Source organism: Emydura macquarii, unplaced genomic scaffold (assembly GCF_026122565.2).
Source record: "Emydura macquarii macquarii isolate MOO-44397 ecotype Brisbane River unplaced genomic scaffold, CSIRO-AGI_Emac_v2 contig_1027, whole genome shotgun sequence".
In the NCBI taxonomy this organism is placed as follows: domain Eukaryota; kingdom Metazoa; phylum Chordata; order Testudines; family Chelidae; genus Emydura; species Emydura macquarii.
Genome location: NW_027131164.1, coordinates 17,573,567 through 17,593,857, shown reverse-complemented (window position 1 = coordinate 17,593,857; position 20,291 = coordinate 17,573,567). Strand labels below are relative to the sequence as shown.

At 41.1% G+C, this 20,291-nt stretch overlaps 1 protein-coding gene across 2 annotated transcripts in view; it reads right to left on the bottom strand.

Annotated features, from left to right (window-relative positions):
• Positions 1-20,291, bottom strand: part of EIPR1 (EARP complex and GARP complex interacting protein 1) — a 155,536-nt gene that overhangs the window by 3,270 nt on the left and 131,975 nt on the right. The window contains exons 7-9 of one of the 2 annotated variants that reach the window (XM_067544832.1): positions 19,489-19,656; positions 17,831-17,998; positions 17,715-17,738 (exon numbers count right to left, since the gene is read on the bottom strand). In XM_067544832.1, coding sequence (XP_067400933.1) covers positions 17,715-17,738; positions 17,831-17,998; positions 19,489-19,656 — 360 coding nt within the window. The remainder of the gene's footprint in view (positions 1-17,714; positions 17,739-17,830; positions 17,999-19,488; positions 19,657-20,291) is intronic. The other variant, XM_067544833.1, reaches the window with a different exon arrangement.

Here is a 20,291-nt window from a genome sequence, read left to right as displayed (position 1 = left end):
GAGTGTATTTAACAATGTTTCTACATTTGATTATCAGTTACAACTGTATTATTCCCTGACATAGCAATAAACAGTATCATGCAAGAGTCTGTAATTGTTGATTAACTCTTATGAGAATGTCTAACTGCTTTTTTCAAAAGGTTTTATGATTAAAAGGAATATTACCTGTGATATGGCTCATCTAGTGCACCAGAGGTTTAGGTTCCTGGCCTACTACTTTCTTGGAGGAGTAGTTTGGCTTGATTATATTCTGGGTTTATGTGTTTAAGAAACACATTGGCCATTATATCTTCCTTGTAATAAATTTTCCTCAAAAAGTCGCTTTAGTGTTAACTTTTCTTATACCATTTTAACAGCTTCTTTTGAGCAGACACATCTACTTGCCGATCTGTTTAGCAAAGTTCTTGGACTGCATCCATCATCATATCTATATATATCTATCCTGCACAGCTTTGAGATCTGTGTCAGAGAGCTGGAACTGGATAGGGTTTCCTCTTTGCTATCCTATTTGTATAGCATGACCGACACTAGTTTCTCCCAGGAAAAGCGGGGAGCTTTCATCTGACTAGCTAACTTTGAGGTTAACTGTGTTACAGTCTTGTAAGCAAAACCTGTTTAGTTTTGGACAACTGTTTTCATGTAGAGTGTTGTTATTTCCAATTATTGTTCATGCTAACTATCACTTAGGTTTGTAGTGCCTCTGATTCCATCTCATCATCAAAAACTTCAATTAAAAGGAAGTTTAAAAAAAGAGTCGTCAGAAATCATTAATTCTCCATTAGAACTAAAGTTAAATCTTGTTCAACCTAAAAATTGTTTAGAAAAAAACCCAACCCAGTAGAGTGGCAACAATATACAGCAGGGGTCCCCAAAGTGCAGCCTGAGGGCCAAGCATGCCCCACAGAGTCCTAAAATGCACCCTGCAGATACCCTCTCCCTGTAACTGCAGGTTAGAGCTGATCAACTACAGGATTTTATTGCTGGTAAACTCAACCAACATGGTATTTTTGTTTCTCTATTAAGGAAGATACAAGTCCTAGCAAATATCATGGCTGTGTGAATTTATTTGATTTTATAGATTTCCAATGTGGCCCTCATCATAACCAATTTTGACAGAAATACAGCATATTAGCTGAATATTACTCCTAGTACAGCTTATTTTTATATTACTTGTATGGGAAAGGATCAATCATTTTTAACCATTCATGCAATAGAAAGACAGGTCATTTTCCCGCATCAATAAAATCCCAATCTCTCCAACAGAAACACATCTTTAAAACACATGAAATCTGAATTTTAAAATAAAATTGCATTGGTGGTTAAATATGATATGTTTATTAACTTGAGTGAAGAAATTTATAGGAAATAATTATACATTGGTTAAAGACAAAATAATGTAAGAATTGGAAATTGCTGTTTGTTGGATTTGACCTAGTTTCTCAGACACCCTACCAACAAAGCTCCAACCACAGACATTCTCACAGTGCATTCACATAAGTAGCTTTTAATTAGGTCACTTTGCTGGGTGATGCTAAACAGTAATCCTATGATTTCCAGATTTCTCTTACTGAGATGCAAAAACCACAATCTTTTCTAAAACAGTCAAGGTTAACACTATGTTAGCAGTGTGAAAATACCTTAAAACCTGCTTAAGGAAGATCATTTGGCAGACACGTTTGAGAACATCAATATTAAAATATATAAGTTTGTTGAGTTTACGCATAATAGATATATTGCTAATAAAGTGACGTAATTCAGATAGTGTATCATATTTTTCCTAAATTTTAAAAATTAAAAGTAATCTGAAAGGGTGTGTTTGAGTGTGAGGTTTAGCTCTAGGACTGAAGAAAAAGTTACTGACCTTATAGTAATTGGAGGTTCCTCAAGCTGTGTGGTCCACATCTGTATTCTACTGGGGGTATGCATGAGGTTTATGCACCCCAAGCAGAAGAATTTTGAAAGCAGTGTCTATTGGTCACAGCACCCTGCCTCCAGTATGAAACTGGAGATAAGCCAGTTGAGTGTCTCTGGGTTAAGCTTAGAAGCAAGAACAATAAGGATGATGTCGTGGTGAGTGTCTGTCATAGACCACCAGACCAGGAGGATGAGGTAGATGAGGCTTTCTTTACTCAACTAGGGAAAGTTTCCAGTTCACAGGACCTGATTCTCATGGGGACTTCAATCACCCTGACATCTGCTGGAAGAGCAATACAGCAGAGCACAAACAATCCAGGAAGTTTTTGGATAGTGTCGCAGACAATTTCCTGGTGCAAGTGCTGGAGCAACCAACTAGGGGCCATGCTTCTCTTGACCTGCTGCTCACAAACAGGGAAGATTTGGTAGGGGAAGTAGAAGTGGGTGGCAACCTAGGCATCAGTGACCATGAGATGGTCGAGTTCAGGATCCTGACAAAAGGAAGAAAGGAGAACAGCAGGATACGGACCATGGACTTCAAAAAAGCGGACTTTGACTCCCTCAGGGAACTGATGGGTAGGATTCCCTGGGAGGCTAATATGAGGCGGAAAGGAATCCAAGAGAGCTGGCTGTATTTTAAAGAGACCTTATTGAGGGCACAGGAGCAAACCATCCCGATGTGCAGAAAGAATAGCAAATATGGTATGCGTCCAGCTTGGCTTAACAAAGAAGTCTTTGGTGAGCTTAAACACAAAAAAGAAGCTTACAAGAAGTGAAAGCTTGGTCAGATGACTAGGGAGAATTATAAAAACACTGCTCGAACACGCAGGAATGAAATCAGGAAGACCAAAGCACAATTGGAGTTGCAGCTAGCAAGGGATGTGAAGGGGAACAAGAAGGGTTTCTACAGGTATGTTGCCAACAAGAGGAAGATTAGGGAAAGTGTGGGCCCCTTAGAGAATGAGGGAGGCAACCTAGTGACAGAGGATGTTTAGAAAGCTGAGGTACTCAATGCCTTTTTTGCCTCTGTCTTCACAGACAAGATCAGCTCCCAGACTGCTTCACTGGGTGGCACAGAATGGGAAGGAGGCGAACATCCCGCAGTGCTGAAGGAACTGGTCCAAGACTATTTAGAAGGATTGGACATACACAAGTCCATGGGGCCGGATGCAATGCACCCGAGAGTGCTGAGGGAGTTGGCTGAGGTGATTTCACAGCCATTGGCTATTATCTTTGAAAGCTTGTGGCAACAGGGGGAGGTCCCTGAGGACTGGAAAAAAGCAAATATAGTGCCCATCTTCAAAAAAGGGAGGAAAGAGGATCCGGGGAACTACAGACCGGTCAGCCTCACTTCAATCCTTGGAAAAATCATGGAGCAGGTTCTTAAGGAATCTATTTTAAGGCACTTAGAAGAGAGGAAGGTGATCAGGAACAGTCAACACGGATTCAACAAGGGAAAATCATGCTTGACCAACCTGATTGCTTTCTATGATGAGGTGACTGGTTCTGTGGATGTAGGGAAGGCGATGGATGTGATATACCTTGACTTTAGCAAAGCTTTTGATACTGTCTCTCACAGTATTCTTATCAGCAAGTTAAAGAAGTATGGGTTGGATGAATGGACTATAAAATGGATAGAGAACTGGCTAGAGCATAGAGCTCAACGATTAGTGATCAATGGCTCCATGTCTAGCTGGCAACCAATCACAAGTGGAGTGCCCCAGGGGTCGGTCCTGGGGCCGGTTTTGTTCAACATCTTCATTAAAGATCTGGAAGATGGGGTAGATTGCACCCTCAGCAAGTTTGCGGATGACACTAAGATGGGGGGAGTGGTAGATACACTGGAAGGGAGGGATAGGATACAGAAGGACCTAAACAAACTGGAGGATTGGGCCAAAAGCAATCTAATGAGGTTCAACAAAGAAAAGTGCAGAGTCCTCCACTTAGGAAGGAAGAATCCCATGCACAGCTACAGACTGGGGACCGACGAGCTAGGCAGCAGCTCTGCAGAAAAGGACCTGGGGGTAACAGTGGATAAGAAGCTGGATATGAGTCAGCAGTGTGCCCTCGTTGTCAAGAAGGCTAATAGCATATTGGGCTGCATTAGGAGGAGCATTGCCAGCAGGTCACGGGAAGTGATTATTCCCCTTTATTCGGCATTGGTAAGGCCGCATTTAGAGTATTGTGTCCAGTTTTGGGCCTCCCACTACAAAAAGGATGTAGACAAGTTGGAGAGAGTTCAGCGGAGGGCAACAAAAATGATTAGGGGGCTGGAGCACAGGACTTATGAGGAAAAGCTAAGGAAACTGGGCTTATTTAGTCTGCAAAAGAGAAGAATGAGGGAGGATTTGATAGCAGCCATTAACTACGTGAAAGGGGGTTCCAGGGAGGATGGGGCTAGGCTGTTCTTGGTGGTGGCAGATTACAGAACAAGGAGCAATGGGGGGGAGGTCTAGGTTGGACATTAGGAAAAAGTTTTTCACTAGGAAGGTGGTGAAGCACTGGAATGGGTTATCTAGGGAGGTGGTGGAGGGGGGGAGGTCTAGGTTGGACATTAGGAAAAAGTTTTTCACTAGGAGGGTGGTGAAGCACTGGAATGGGTTATCTAGGGAGGTGGTGGAATCTCCATCTTTAGAGGTTTTTAAGCTGCGGCTTGACAAAGCCCTGGCTGGGATGATATAGCTGAGGTTAGTCCTGCTTTGAGCAGGGTTTGGACTAGATGATCTCCTGAGGTCCCTTCCAACTCTAATATTCTATGATTCATGATTCTATGATAAAGGGCAGGACAGTCCAACTGCCTCTCCTTCTACTGCTAGAGTCTAGGGGATTTATTAATTGTTTTCATCCTCTGCAGGTAAGAGGCTAAGGCTTGCCTAATGTTGAGGGAATGGAACCTCCTTTCTTCTGAGGATGCATAAGGTTTTGGGAAGAACAGAGTTAAGTGGATAGAATGGCTACCAGGAATCCTTCATGGAGCAAGAAACGAAGGTTCAAAAGGAGGCTTAGTGAGTACTCAGAGAACAAGGTTCAAGTCCCACTGAAGAATCTTTTTTTTTTTTTTTAAATAGGTGTAAAGGATATGATTAGGCCTCTCCAGAATCTGCTACTTAGAGGGTGTGCAAAGATCAGGTATCCCTGTGAAGGCAGATGGTATGCTTTGATTGCTGACAAATGAACCCATAGGGACCTGGCTGACAAACTTGCTGTGTTCAAGGAAAGAAGTCCCAAATGAAAGGAACATCTGTGGCTTCTGGAGAAATATGTCTGATGTGCCCAGACAGAGAAACACTTCCACTTGGCAAGGTAACATTTACTAATGGAATACTGTTAGAAAGGATGTGTTGGAAGCCTACCTTGGTCTGTGTTGCCTGACCACTGGTGAGTTGCTTGACCAGTGTTTGAGGCCTAGCCTCAGCAGCCTGACTGCTTTTTACAATTGGCAGAGACCAATAGAGTGCTGAGTAACCTTGTGGTATCTCAGTTTCTGCGCACTATAGCAGACAGTAAATAGTGTGGGTTTTGTACAACACAGCAAATAGTTTGTTAATTTATAGTTCTATATAGATAAAGATGAACAAAGACAAGAGTTTATACATTTTACATTAAGGCATGTTCTTTCTCACCACCTCTTACACTGGCAGATGTTGTTTTGCTCCAATTATCATAGTAAGAACATAAATATGTAGTTTGTAGTATAGGGAAAGTGAAGGATATAAGAACGTCAGCCAAGATAAGCAAATGAAAGAACAAGTCTAAAAAGTCTAAAAAGCCACCACGCAGGCAAGGGGGCGCGCTTCATCGCCACCTGATTTCGCATGAGACGCTGTCAGCCTGATCCACTGGCAGAGCTCCTGAAGCAAGTCGTTCCTGTATACAACATCTTGAGTGAACACAACTCTTTGGGTCTAGTGAATATGATATTTTGTAGATAATTTTTGGCTTTGTATTGAACCATCTAAGAAATCTTTAAACATTAAACCTTATTGATCTGTAAATCGGGCATACCATGTCTCACTGGTAGCTTTACACTGATCATAAAGAATGCTCTACAACAGGATGTTTTGTACAGCTTCAGAACATGATTGCTTTAAGGACCATGCCCGCCCAAAAACCAGGCTCTGAGATGAAGAAATTGTGGGTTGGGATGCCTGATTTTGGTGTTCCCTTGAGTCAGAAGATCAGGAAACAGGAATAACGATCAGTGTCCAAGGTGACATGTATAGAAGGGCTCAGGAATCAAAACTGTGTGTGCCAGTCGGGAGCAACGAGCATAACTCATGCATTGTCCTGCCGAATCTTGTGCAAAATTTGAGGCAAGAGTGGTAGTAGAGGGAAAGCATACTTCAGATGATCTGACAATGAAAAGAATAGAGCAATGCCTTGTGAATGGCAACCCAAGATTCCTCTGAGGAACAGTATATGTTACACTTCCTGTTTGTTTGGGACGTGAACAGGTCCCTGGTGGGGTTCTCCCACAGAGCAAAAATATTGTTTATCATAGAGTTCTGAAGCTCCCACTCATGATCGACCACTTAGTAACTGCTGAGAAAGTCTGCTAATACATTCTGGTTTCCTGGCAGGAAAAGTCTACCTGCCAACAGGGTAACCTGATTGCCAATGCACCAGTTCCTGAGACTGACTGCTTCTGCATACAGAGGAGTGGATCTTGCTCCTATTTGTTGATGTAAAACATGCTCATGATATTCTCTAACGTCATAAGGGCTTAGTGACTTTGAATGAACAGGAAAAACATTTTGCAAGCCTGTCTTTTTGGGGACTAGGAAATATGTTGAGTAAAAGCCCCTCCTTGTTACTGAAGAGGAACCTGCTCTATCGTTCCTCATTTAGATAGAGATTCCACTTCTTGTCTGAGAACATTCTCCTGGGAATAGCCCCCCGAGAGGGAGTGGGGAAGGTGGTTTTGAAGGGGGTAGGGATGCAAACTATTGTACAACTGGAATGGATGATGCTGAGCACCCGTCTGTCTGTTATTGCACTCCAGGTGTTCAAAAAGAGTGCTAGACATCCCCCAAAGAGTGCGGGGGAGCTGGGAGGTATTGGACCCAGTGGCTTGCAGCTCTCAAGTTCCTGTCTAAAATAACTTTTAGCCAAGGGCTGGGACTGGTACCCACTGAAGAAGGTGTAGGGCAGTGGGTCTTGAGTCTCTGCCTCTTACGGGGTCTCTCTCATAAGGTCTCTCTGATGGAAGAAATGTTGAGCCATTGGCCTGGGCTTGTCTTGTTGCTGGTGGAATTTTCTTCTTCAGGGCAAGTGTGTATATTCCCAGGGAATGGAAGGCGGTGCTAGAGTCCTTTAAAGTGTATAAATACATACCTGTTTAATCAGAAGATGGATAAATCTCATCAAAGGGTATTCTGGAACTCCATAGAAAGCCCTGAAATATGAAGCATGACTCCCCGCATCACAATGGCAGGCAGTAGCCATTGCCCTGGAAGATGTATCAGCTCCATCTACCGCTGATTGGAGAGCGGTCCTGGCAACCATTTTGATTTCTTGTATGAAAGCCTGGAAACAAGCTGTGTCCTGCTGTGGGAGACTGTCAAATTCTACGAATTTTGAATAGTTTGGGAAGTCGCACTTCACCAGTAATGCTTGGCAATTGGCTATCCTGAACTGGAGGCTAGAAGAAGAAAAGACCTTCCTTTGCAATAAGTCAAGATGCTCGCCCTTCTTAGCAGTTGGGATAGATCAGGGGTGTTGCTCCCTAGATCTCTGCGGCAGCTTGGAGCTTGAAGCACTTAATGAAAAACAGACATACCCTTCCTCAGCTATTAATACTATCTTGACATCCATGAGCTTTACCTACAGTTTTCCTGAGTTTCGTAAATCCTATCTGATTGCCAGTGTGTCAAAAGGAGAAATGGAATAATACAACACTGCACTATGGCATTTTGCCTCTGAAAACTTCCTTTTAGAGACTTTTTTTTTTTTTTTTTTTTTTTTTTTTTTTTTTTTTTACAAACACTGCCATTTTCCTGGTACCCTTAAGACTGGGGCAATTCAGCAAACATGAATGACAATATTTTGAAACTGAAGGAAATTAATTCCAATGACATTAGGATAAATAATTACGATAGTTTCTCAAAAGAGCAATATTTAAAACTGAGGAGGAAAAGTATTAGGTGATGCAGAACTATAACAGGGAAGGAAGACACCAAGAAGAAACACAATGAAAGGGTACTTGAGGATGTAATAAAGAGAGAGAAAGCATTTGGCTATGAAACAGATTATTGAATAAAATTTTTGACTATCACCTGAGAAATTTAGGACTTCCTAAAAATGAAGTTTTGATTTTATTGAAATGTGGATCAGTGTCTAAAAACCATAAATACATAGAAAAAACAACCCAGAGGGTTTGCATTATAGTTGAAAGAGAATTTAGACTGATCCAAAAAAACAACTAAAACTTTGGACAGTAAAAAGTGAATCTTCAAGTCTGCAGACCTAGTTAGAGGGACAGTGACTGATAAAGTGGCATAGAAAAAGGTGATCTCTGTAAAGGGAGCACATACAACGTAGGATTTTAAAAAGCACTCAGTGTTGGTCCAACTTTGCTAACAATTAAATAATTGGTAAATACACATCTTATATTAGACCTTATAGTATATGTACAGTAAAACCTAATTTAAGCTAGTATTCAAGGGATTTAACCTGGTTGCTTACAGAAGGTGGTTTCATAATTCAGTGGTTTCTGTTCAATATAGGTTTTTATACTGCACTCATTACTGTAGTATCTGATCACATAATAAAGAGAGAGCAAAATTATAATCAATACATTTCAAGATACTTTGGAGCTTTCTTCTCAGAAATGAAATTACTAATAAGAATTGCCTCTTGTACAGGTTTCTCTGTATCTGTATGCATCAATGATTATTTTTTAAATGCTGTAAGTGATGTTTTATGTTACTTACATGAAGCATTCAGTAGTGTTGTACTACCAGAGCATAAAGCAAATCTAAGCTTTTGACACCCATGTATCTGTTTGTGGCAGTTTGTATCATAGCTTTGCTGTTTAAATATAATACATTGAATGTATAATATACAAACTTCCATTTTCATTATGATGTTTGGCAGTGCTGTTGAAACTGAAGCTTTTACCTAATTTATGTTTACATTAAAATAATTACAAAGCCTAGAATTCTAAGTTAAACAGCCTCCCAAAAATTATTCAGTGGCTTGTCTACGTGCACATTTATTTTGCGGCAAGGGAGTGTTACTCTACCTTGCACTAGTCTGCTATGGACTAACAGTCTATGTGGACCCTGCTGACACACTCCACTGATTTGCTACTGTGCTTGATCTAGTCATAAAAACATGTGAACACCATACTGGATCAGACCCATAGTCCACCTAGCCCAGTATGCTGTCTTCCAACAGTGGCCAATACCAAGTACTTCAGAGGGAATGAACAGAACAGGTAATCATCAAGTGATTCATCCCCTCTGTCATTTCCAGCCTCTGGCAAACAGCAATCCCTGTCTATCCTGGCTAATAGCCATTGATGGACCTATCCTCCATGAACTTATCTAGTTCTTTTTTGAACACTGTTATGGTCTTGGGATTCACAACATCCTCTGGCAAGTAGTTCCACAGGTTGACTGTGCATTATGTGAAGAAATACTTCCGTTTGTTCGTTTTAAACCTGCTGCCTATTAATTTCATTTGCTGACACTTAGTTTTGTGTCATGAGGAGTAAATAACACTTCCTTATTTACTTTCTCCACACCAGTCACAATTTTATAGACCTCTATCATATCCCCCCTTACTCCTCTTTTTTCCAACCTGAAAAGTCTCAATCTTATTAATCTCTCCTCAAGGGAAATCTCTCCTCATGTAAAAGCCATACCCCTAATCATTTTAGTCGCCCTTTCTATACCTTTTCCAATTCCAATATATCTTTTTTGAGATGGGGCGAACAGATCTGCATGCAGTATTTGAGATGTGGGTGTACCATGGATTTATAAAGAGGAAATATAATATTTTCTGACTTATTACCTATCTCTTGCCTAATGATTCTCAACATTGTTAGTTTTTTTTTATTGCTGCTGCACATTCAGTGGACGTTTTTAGAGAACTATCCACAACGACTCCAAGATCTCTTTCTTAATTGGTAACAGTTAATTTAGACCCTATCATTTTATATAATCCCAACTGTTCATGTTTTCCAATGTGCATTACTTTGCATTTATCAACATTGAATTTCATCTGCCATTTTGTTGCCCAGTCATCCAGTTTTGTGAGATCCCTTTGTAAGTCTTCGCAGTCTGCTTTGGAATTAACTATCTTGAGTAGTTTTGTATCATCTGCAAATTTTGCCACCTCACTGTTTACCCCTTTTTCCAGATCATTTATGAATATGTTGAACAGTACTGAATCCAGTACAGACCCTTGGGGGACACCACTATTTACTTCTCTCCATTTTGAAAACTGCCCATTTATTCCTACCCTTTGTTTCCTATCTTTTAACCAGTTACTGATCCAGGAGAGGACCTCCCCTCTTATCCCATGACTGCTTACTTTGCTTAAGAGCCTTTGGTTAAGAACCTTGTCAAAAGCTTTCTGAAAATCTAAGTACACTATATCCAATGGATCACCCCTGTCTATATGCTTGTTGGCCCCCGCAAATAATTCTATTAGATTGGAGGCATGATTTTCCTTTACAAAACCATGTAGACTCTTCCCCAATGAATCATATTCATCTATGTGTCTGATAATTCTGTTCTTTACTATAGTTTCAACCCATTTGCCTGGTACTGAAGTTAGGCTTACCGGCCTGTAATTGCCGGGATCACCTCTGGAGTCTTTTTTAAAAATTGGCATCACATTAGCTATCCTCCAATCATCTGGTACAGAAGTTGATTTAAATGATAGGTTACATACCACAGTTAATAGTTCTGCAATTTCACATTTGAGTTCCTTCAAAACTCTTGAGGAGATACCATCTGGTCCTGGTGACTTATTACTTTTAATCAACCAATTTGTTCCAAAACATCCTCCAATGACACGTCAATCTGGGACAATTCCTCAGATTTATCACCTAAAAAGACTGGCTCAGTTTTGGGAATCTCCCTCACATCCTCAGCCATGAAGACTGATGCAAATAATTCATTTAGTTTCTCCACAATAACTTTATCTTCCCTGAGTGCTCCTTTAGCAACTCGATTGTCCAGTGGCTCCACTGGTTGTTTAGCAAACTTCCTGCTTCTGATGTACTTAAAAATATTTTTGCTGTTACTTTTTTGCATCTTTGGCTAGCTGTTCTTCAAATTCTTTTTTGGCTTTCCTAATTATATTTTTACACTTCATTTGTCAGAGTTCATTCTCTTTTCTATTTTCCTCAATAGGATTTAACCTCCACTTTTTGAAAGAGGGGTAGATTAAAGTCCTCTTTCAAACAGGGGTAGATTTTGAAAGTCCTATTTGAAACAGGAGTAGATTAAAGTCCATTAATGAACTGATAATGCGCTTTAGTGGGTCTGCATGGACAGTTAAAGCAGACCAGTTAGTCTGAGGTAGATTCACACCCCAGTTTCCTGATAACTAAATGTTCATGTAGACAAGCCTTAAATCATATTAAAAAACTTTAATAATAAAAGCCACTCAAATTTAACTCCAGATTAATATTATTTGACTGGGGATTCCTTTATGTTTTGAAAAAGATTGAAGAATAGCTCAGTGCAGGAAAAATGATGGACCTTACAAACCATATGGGGCATTGGAGGCCTTTATAAGGTTGCAGATCTGAACTCATTCCTTTTCTAATTGTTTTCTGCCTTCCTGTCCTCCGAATCAGATACCCTCCTCTAATTCTACAGCTTCCATGAGGGAATCTAATGACTGTATACTGCTCCCCATTGAAGCCTGAAATTGTTAACTTTCTGGGAATGGTGCAAGACCTATTTTTTTCACACAGGCATTTGGGGAGGTATGTGATCTAGAGTTCATAAGGATTGTATTTATTACATAAACTCTTGAAAGTAGGAGTGTATTACTGAAAAAGAATGTTTACTTACCTTCGTGACTGTTTTTCTTCGAGATATGTTGCCCATGTCCATTCCCAATTAGGCGTATGTGTACCATATGCACCCGTGCCAGAACTTTTTCCCATAGTGATACCCATAGGGCCAGCTCTAGCGCCCTGTGCCGCAGCACATATGCACCTGTATATAGGGTGTTGCCGGCCCCCTCCCTCTCAATTCCTTGTTGCTGGACTCCGACTAAGGGGAAGAAGGGAGGGTTGTGGAATGGACATGAGAGCAACACATCTTGAAGAGCAACAGTTACAAAGGCAAATAAGTTTTCTTTCTTCTTCGAGTGCTTGCTCATGTCCATTTGCAATTAGGTGACTTACTAGCAGTATCCCCGGAGGTGGGTAGGAGTTCATAGACATGCTGACTGAACACTGCTTTGCCAAAGCCAGCATCGTCCCTGACCTGATGTGTAATGGCGTAGTGGGAAATGAAGGTATGCATGGAAGAATAGGCTGTGGCTATATAGATATCGTTGATTGGGATCTGAGCCAGGAAGGCCGCTGATGATGCCTGAGCCCTTGTCGAGTGGGCTGTCAGTGATGCTGGAGGTGTTATTCTCACCTGCTCATAGCAAGCTTGGATGCAGGCTGTGATCCAGGATGAAATTCTGTGGAACGACAACAGAAGTCCTTTCATCCGTTCAGCAACCACAACAAAGAGTTGCGAGGATCAACGGAAGCGTCTAGTCTGATCAATGTAGAAAGCGAGAGCTCTCCTGACATCAAGGGTATGGAGTCACTTCTCCTCGTTGGAACAATGAGGCTTCGGAAAGAAGATTGGTAGGAAAATAGCCTGGTTGATATGGAATTGAGATATCATCTTTGGTAGGATAACCGGGTGTGGTCAGAGTTGGACTTTGTCCTTGTAAAAAACCATGTAAGGGGGTTCAGAGGTCAGAGCCCTAATCTCCGAGACTTGCCTCACTGATGTAATCGCCAACAAAAACGTGACCTTCCAGGAGAGGTGCATAAGAGAACAGAACACTAAGGGCTCAAAGGGTGGTCCAGTGAGCCTGGATAAGACCAGGTTAAGGTCCCATTGACGGACTGGGTCTCGCACCAGCAGAAAGAGCCTTTCCAGGCCTCTGTGGAATGTGGCTGTCATTTCATGCGAGAAGACTGTTCTGCCCTGCATTAGTGGATGAAAAGTCAATATGGCCATCAGGTGCTTTAACTGACAGGACTGGCTAAACCTTCTTGGTTTAGGTGGAGCAGATAGTCCAAGTGAGGCCAAGCTGGGGGCATAATGGGGAAGCCCACGGTCATGGTTGAAGACTGCCCTGTTGGCAGGACCACCTCCTCTGCCTCAGAGTCCAAGGAACTTTTCCTTGGGGATCACAATGGTGCCAAAGCCACTTGCCCCTCTCTGCCATATTGAGTGTGCTGGTGTCGCAGTGCTGGGGAGCAGTGCTCAGAGCCTGGGTGCTGGCTATCCCATGACCAGCTTTTGCCTTTGGGGTTCTTAGATGGACTCAGCAAGCAGAGTCGGGATTCCAGAGATCTACGTCGGGAATCCAAGGACTGGTGCCAGGGCTGTGGGGACCAGTGATGTTCTGGGGATCAGTGCTGAGGATCCAGAAACAAGCATCAAGAGCCCGACCTCCCATAGCGTGGCTCTGGGGACCATTGCCACAGGTCCAGCGATTGTTGGCAAGTTGGAGATGGTGACGGGAACCACTGTGGAGGTCTCATTGCAGGCTGTCCCCTAGATGAGCCCGTGGCCGAATGAGTAGGAGCTTGGTTCTGGTGCAGAGGCCTCTGTTCCCGGGACACTGGGGGTAAGGGGATCACCAAGAGGTCCTTCATGGCCTGGAATGCCTCCAGTGTAGTAGGCACATTTAGGTGCCGAAGACCCTTGCCATTCCCAGGATTCAGTGGCAGGACTGGGACGGGGGTCAAAACCTGGATGGGTGATGATCCCCCTAGGATTTGCAAGGACAGGCAGCCCGACACAGGTCTCGCCTAGAATTCCGCAATCTTCTTATCCCTCTTTGGCACTGGTGAGCGTTCCCATCCAGAGTGCATCTTCTTTGGTCTTTCTTTCGGCACCGGAGATAGCGATCAGTGCTGGAAAGATTATGGTGCTGGGGGAGCGCTCCGTACCAAAGCTGATGTACTTTGCACCAAGTCCGACCGGCCCAGTTCTGATGCCGTCCTGAGTTCTGATTCCACCAAAAGACCCTTACTCTAATGTCCTGATCCTTCTTGGTATGAGGTCGGAAACTTTTACAGATTTTGCACCTCTCCTGCATATGAGTCTCTCCTAAACACTTCAAACAGTTCTGGTGCGGGTCATTCATGGGCATAAGCTTCTTACATGAAGTGCAGGGTTTAAAACCCAGAGACTAGGGCATGCCCGTCCCTGGGTCAAACATTAAACTAACACTCTCTCTATAGACTGACATGTAACAATGAATAAACTAACTATATACACTTGAGACAATGAGAAAAAAAAACATGTTGGAAGCAAACTTGCAGAAGCAAGGGACCGTTCCAGCACGGTCACAGGTGGTAAGAAGGAACTGAGAGAGAGGGGTGATGGCAGCGCCCTATATATGGGTGAATACGTGTGCCACGGCAGAGGGCGCTAGAGCCGGTCCAACGGATACTACTGGGGGAAAATTTTCGGCACCAGTGTGTGTGGCGCACATACACTTAATTGTGAATGGACATGAGCAAGCACTCCAAGAAGAACCTGACAAGCTTAATTATAAAATGAGCAAGAATTTGGGAGAAGGTAGTTCTGAGCCCTGTGTATAAACCTTCATGGTTGCACAGTTCAGGATTAGTTAGCCACATTATAGTTATTTGTAACAATACATCTATAAAAGGGAAAAAAGATTTAGAAGATTTTAGAAAAAGATATGGGGGTTATAGTGGATCAGAAATTCAATACAAGTCAACAATGTGATGCAGCTGCTAAAAAGGCTAATATCATTCTGCAATGTAGCATTAATAGGAGTGTCATATGTAAGACACAGAAGGCAACAGTCCTGCTGTACTCAGCAGGAATACTGTGTCCAATTCTGGGCACCACACATTAAGAAAGATGTGGATAAACTGGGTAGAGTCCAGAGCAGATCAACAAAAATGGAAAACCCAACCAATGAGGAAAAGTAAAATGGGGATGTTTAATCTTCAGAGAAAAAGACTGAGGGATGACCTTATAACAGGTTTCAAATATGCTAAGGGCTGTTATAAAGAAGATTGTGATAAATTGTTTTTCATGTCCATTGAAGGTAGGACAAGAAATAATCGGCTTAATGTGCTGCAAAGAAGATTTAGGTTAGATATTAGGAAAAGCTTTCTAACTATAAAGGCAATTAAGGTCTGCAGTAGGCTTCCAAGACAGGTTGTGGAATCCCTATCACTGCAGGTTTTTAAGAACAGGTTGGACAAACACCTATCAAGGATGGACTAGGTATGCTTGGTCCTGCCTATGCGCAGGGGATGGCCTCTTAAGGTCCCTTCCAGCCCTACATATCTATGATTCTATACTTCGAGTTCACATGAATGCTAAACTCAGGAGAGAAGAAAGCAAGAGGGCCTCCAATGGCTCAGTGAATGATACAGACGCCAATCACAGCCCCATTAGAAGATTTCCTGATGAGGGGGTTAGCTTCTCCATATAACTGAGATGCAAATGTTCAACAGATATAGGTGTGACAAACAATCCTGAACGCATGAGAAGATCTCAAAAGGCAAACACAGTGAAGGCACACTATATCCAAGCTGGCTAAAGTAACCCGCTACGTAAGACTTCTTAACAAAGGGATCCTTTCAGAGAACTAGTTATTAGAAATGAGTCTAAAACTTGCATCTGTATACAGACATTTGACTACCCTTGTCAAATAGATTAGTCGTTGTATTAACTGCCCTCATCAAGACAGGAAGCACAAAAATGAAGTTATGGGAAAGCTCTATGAAAACAGTCTATATCCCACTGGTTCTGGGGCTTACTGATGGCACTCTTGTGCTGTGAGCATGGAGTGTTCTATAAGAACAGGAAAATGTTCCATTCCATCACTGTGCAAGTCATTTGTGATGTGGTTAATGTTTCTAGTGGCCAAAGTAAAATATGTATCAAGTTTCCTATATTTGTTTTGCATATTATTAGTTTCTCCATTCCTTGTCCTAGTAAGCAGTAAACTGTGCGGTACTGGAGGTTGACAGAAATTAGAATCTCTCTGGATAAACTAATAAATGCCTGGTATCAGGAGTACTGCTTAGATACCATTACTTAGCTGCACCTTATTGTTTGTTTTAACCCTGCCCAGTCCTCCCTTCCCTTCCCCACAGGATGCAGTATTTATTTACACTGTATTTTCTGGATTCCAATCCACAGGGAACTACAGAGTCTACCTAACTGTAGGGATTGTGCGCCAATGCATAGACCATTCACAGAGAATCACAAGGACAATGTGGTTATAGAGCTGCGCTTTAGGTACATCAACAATACTTATTTATTACTAGACAGTGGGCAACATTCCAGATTAAACCTTTGCTATGACTTTCCAGCCAGATAAACTGCCAACTGCTCCGGAAGATATTCTTTCCAACCCAGTATTCAATGAGTACTATGGGGTAACACCTTCCTTTCTTGGCATGGAAATAACAACTGTTCCACTGGCAGAACAAATAAGGCCAGGAGCTCAACATCAGCTGGAGCAAAGGTGAGGAGCCTCCTGTGACTTGTATTTGTTACTCAATATAGAGATAAAAATCTAATATAGATGTATAACTCAGATGTGCATGTAGCACAAATGAGTACTGTATGATCTTATTGCTGCAACTCTTTTCTTTTCTCACCCCCATCTGACCCTATTGTTCAGTGATTTAGGGCAGGAACCATGTCTTTCTATTTTCACTATAAAGCACCCAGATCATTTTCTGGACACTAGCATAAATTAAGAACACTTGTGTGGGCACATATTTTAGAACGTGTTCAGTGCATATGAGGTGTTTATATGTGCAAAGAACAGGCACATATATATGTATGAGCAAAATATTTATATGCAAAAGTAGAGGTTGGAGAATGAGCATTTTTCCCTCTAGTTTTAGGCTGCCAAAGTAGTTTTCCAAGTATTAAAAATTAAAGGGTTTAAACTATTAATATTAAAAGCGATAATGAAAATATAGGCTTTTTCCCATAAGAAAAAAGGACACAAAAAGCAAGTGCATTTTAGTTACACAACATTTTTAAGTAATATTTTTAGTAAAATAACTTCTGATGTGTCTAGCCTCTTTACACACCCGAGTGGAGTGAATATACATTTACAAATGATCACCATGATGTGGGTTATTCCTTACCTATAGTTGAAAATAACTTAAAAAACCCTTAAGTACAGAGATACATTAATATATTTTCTAGTAGAGCCCATCAGTTAAATTAAGACTGAAATTAATGTTGGTATTATTTTAAATATGTTTTCATTTTTCTTTTCATGACTATGTGGGGAAGTTTAACTGTAGCTTCCTGAAAAGATTATTAAGGAAGAAAGAATTAAGAGGAAAATTGATTTAAAGCAGAAGACTTTCAACTCTCATGTCATATATATTATTAAATGTGGGCTTAGGGCTCAGGGCTGAGGTTAGTGGGAATCTTTCCATTGACTTTGGCTTTGGGTCAGGCGTTCAGTGTCCCTTCCCACTTATACCAGTGAAAAGCAACTCTGCCAATTAGTTTTAGAAATGTGCATCCCATCCAAGACTCTGAGTGTAGTAGATTAAATTGAAAAGTACAACATACCTGAAAGGTGTGTATACAAAAATCCTGAAGTCAGTAAAAAATACATCATGTTAGTTCTTAAAATAAAAAACACCTCATACTATAAAAGTTTGCATGAAAATCAATACATTTCATACTTCTCCTCTTGATGGTGATCCTCTTGGTCACTAAGCTCATCATCATCTACCAGATGTCCAAAGGGTTCAGAAGAAATTGATACCATATTAGACAGAATGACTCTGCTATCACTGCTGCCCGAAAGGACTAACTGGTCATGAGAATGATTGTATCGCACATTCCATACCCTATAATATGTAAATGATAAACATATTAGAGTCTATTCCACAGAGTCTGCAAGTAAATATACTGCACTATTTAAATACATAATTTCAATTTAAATGTGAACAAATAATTTAAAAGTAATCTAATCTGTAAAATGGATTACGCTCTAGGAATTATTTTGGAGAAATTCTATGACCTGTGCTATACAGGAAGTTAGACTAGATGATCATAATGGTCCTTTCTGGTCTTAGAATCTATAAGTATGGGTTAGAATCTGACACCCTCATTCTAGAGACTGTTTTTTGCTGTCTTCATGGGCTATAAACTTCCATGTAAATTTGATTTTCCAAGGGCATATCTTTAAAATTCAGCAAACAGGTTGCAGGTGGGGGAGGGAGGATGGCACAACAAATCCTAATATAATTCCACAAGAGTAAATATCTGCTTATTTTTCTGTATATCAAACAGACATTCTAAAAATTCTAAATATAGTAAGGTTCCCTAAAAGCAAAATATGGACTAGAAATAAACTGCTACATTAAATAAAATCTCACATTACCACAATGAACTGTTAAAATACTTTCTAAATCAAAAGGATTAGATTTCACTAACGTTTACATTTTATGAATTAAGCTAATACCAATTACCTTATGATTTTCTTTTGTTCTATTTTTGTTTTAATCTTCTGAACAAGTATAAACATTGCTTCTGTTAATTTACACTTCAAGCTACTGTCAAAGAGGCTGCGGGGTCCAGATTTATGTTGCAAGTGATTCTGCAGCCCAAATTCCAATATGAAGTGCTCAGCTTCTCTTGACTACAAAAGTATTACTACATAAACTTTCAAAAATGGAATCTCTTTAGTAATTTTTAAAAACTAAATGTGAAATTCTCACCTTGCTTTGGCTCCTTCGTATTATGCAGAGGGGCCAGAATGGTGTAAAGGGACTCACAAAGTCTTGGATCTGGCCAAGGGAGAATACTATCACAGGGCACAAACTGATCTAAGGACCCCCTTTGCATGTGCTGGGGGGAGGGGTGAGAAACAATTGCATGGATGGCGGCTGCAGCATGTAGCACTGTGGAGATGCTGGGCAATGCAACTGCCATAAGGCAGCCCAGGGAGGCTGCTATAACTGAGACAGCCCAAGGGCTGTCTAAATTATTTCCAGGGCCGCAAAGCAACCCAGAACTCAGAGGGCACAGAGATGTCTTAAAAGCCACCTTTGCCCCTTCTCCCTATGCTGTGCCTCTTAGAGATACAGCCTAGAATCACACCCTTCATACAGTATTGAAAACACCTTACAAGAAACTAGACTAATATTCCCCAACCCTTAATTTACAAATTATACAGTAGTCACATATTAAAACCATTCCACCATGCAGAAAAAATGACGACTCACAATAGCATAAACACAGCTAGCTTGCATTGTTTTTAAACAGTAAAATAATTAGCAAAATAAATTACATAAACCATCCACCCACAAAACAGCATGCAGATAATTTATTCTACCAGTGGGAATGCTCCTCTAGTGTCTTCACTGGCTCACTGACATTTCTAGTATCCCAGAATTTCACCTTGCAGTCATCTCCGCAACTAGCCAGGTAGTACTGTTTATTGGGATTAAAGTCTAGGTCCCGTACCAGCTGTCCATGTGCATTTTCTATGCAATAGATCTGTCTGAAAAACACACATTAAAAATTAAATGTACTATGAAAGCTAACTGAAATCTATTGATAAATCTGTCAATGCCAAGCGGATTAACCAAATTACTAGAGAAACAGATTTTTAGGCCATATCTATATTATAATCATTGCCTGACATAAATTATGTCAGCATACAGCCATTGAGTCTGTATATCGCTCATGGGCATACACACTTGGCTGCTTGCATTGGTGCTGCACGTATTCACCAGGAGTGGCTGTGTCAATGCAAACTGCAGTGAACCCTGAGTAGGTATCCCAGTGTGCCACGTGTCTCTGTCCGGCACTATATCTTTTAGGAAATTTTCACAATGCGTTGTGGGATAGAAATGACTAACCCATGGATCTCTGGGAGCTAAGGGTCAACTTCCCAGTGTGCAATTTTCTCCATCCCATAATACCATATACATCCCATAATTTTTGCACCTTTTAAAAAAAATCTACAAACCCATGTGGCACTTTTCAGTCTCCGCTATCTTTGACAGAAGCATGGAGCGTGCAGGCCTCTGCACTAGTCTCATGAACGTTGCAATGATCTTCTGGTATTTACAGAGCTGCAACAATGGGAGACATGACCATGTCTCTGAGGATAGATTGGGACAGTAAAAAAAC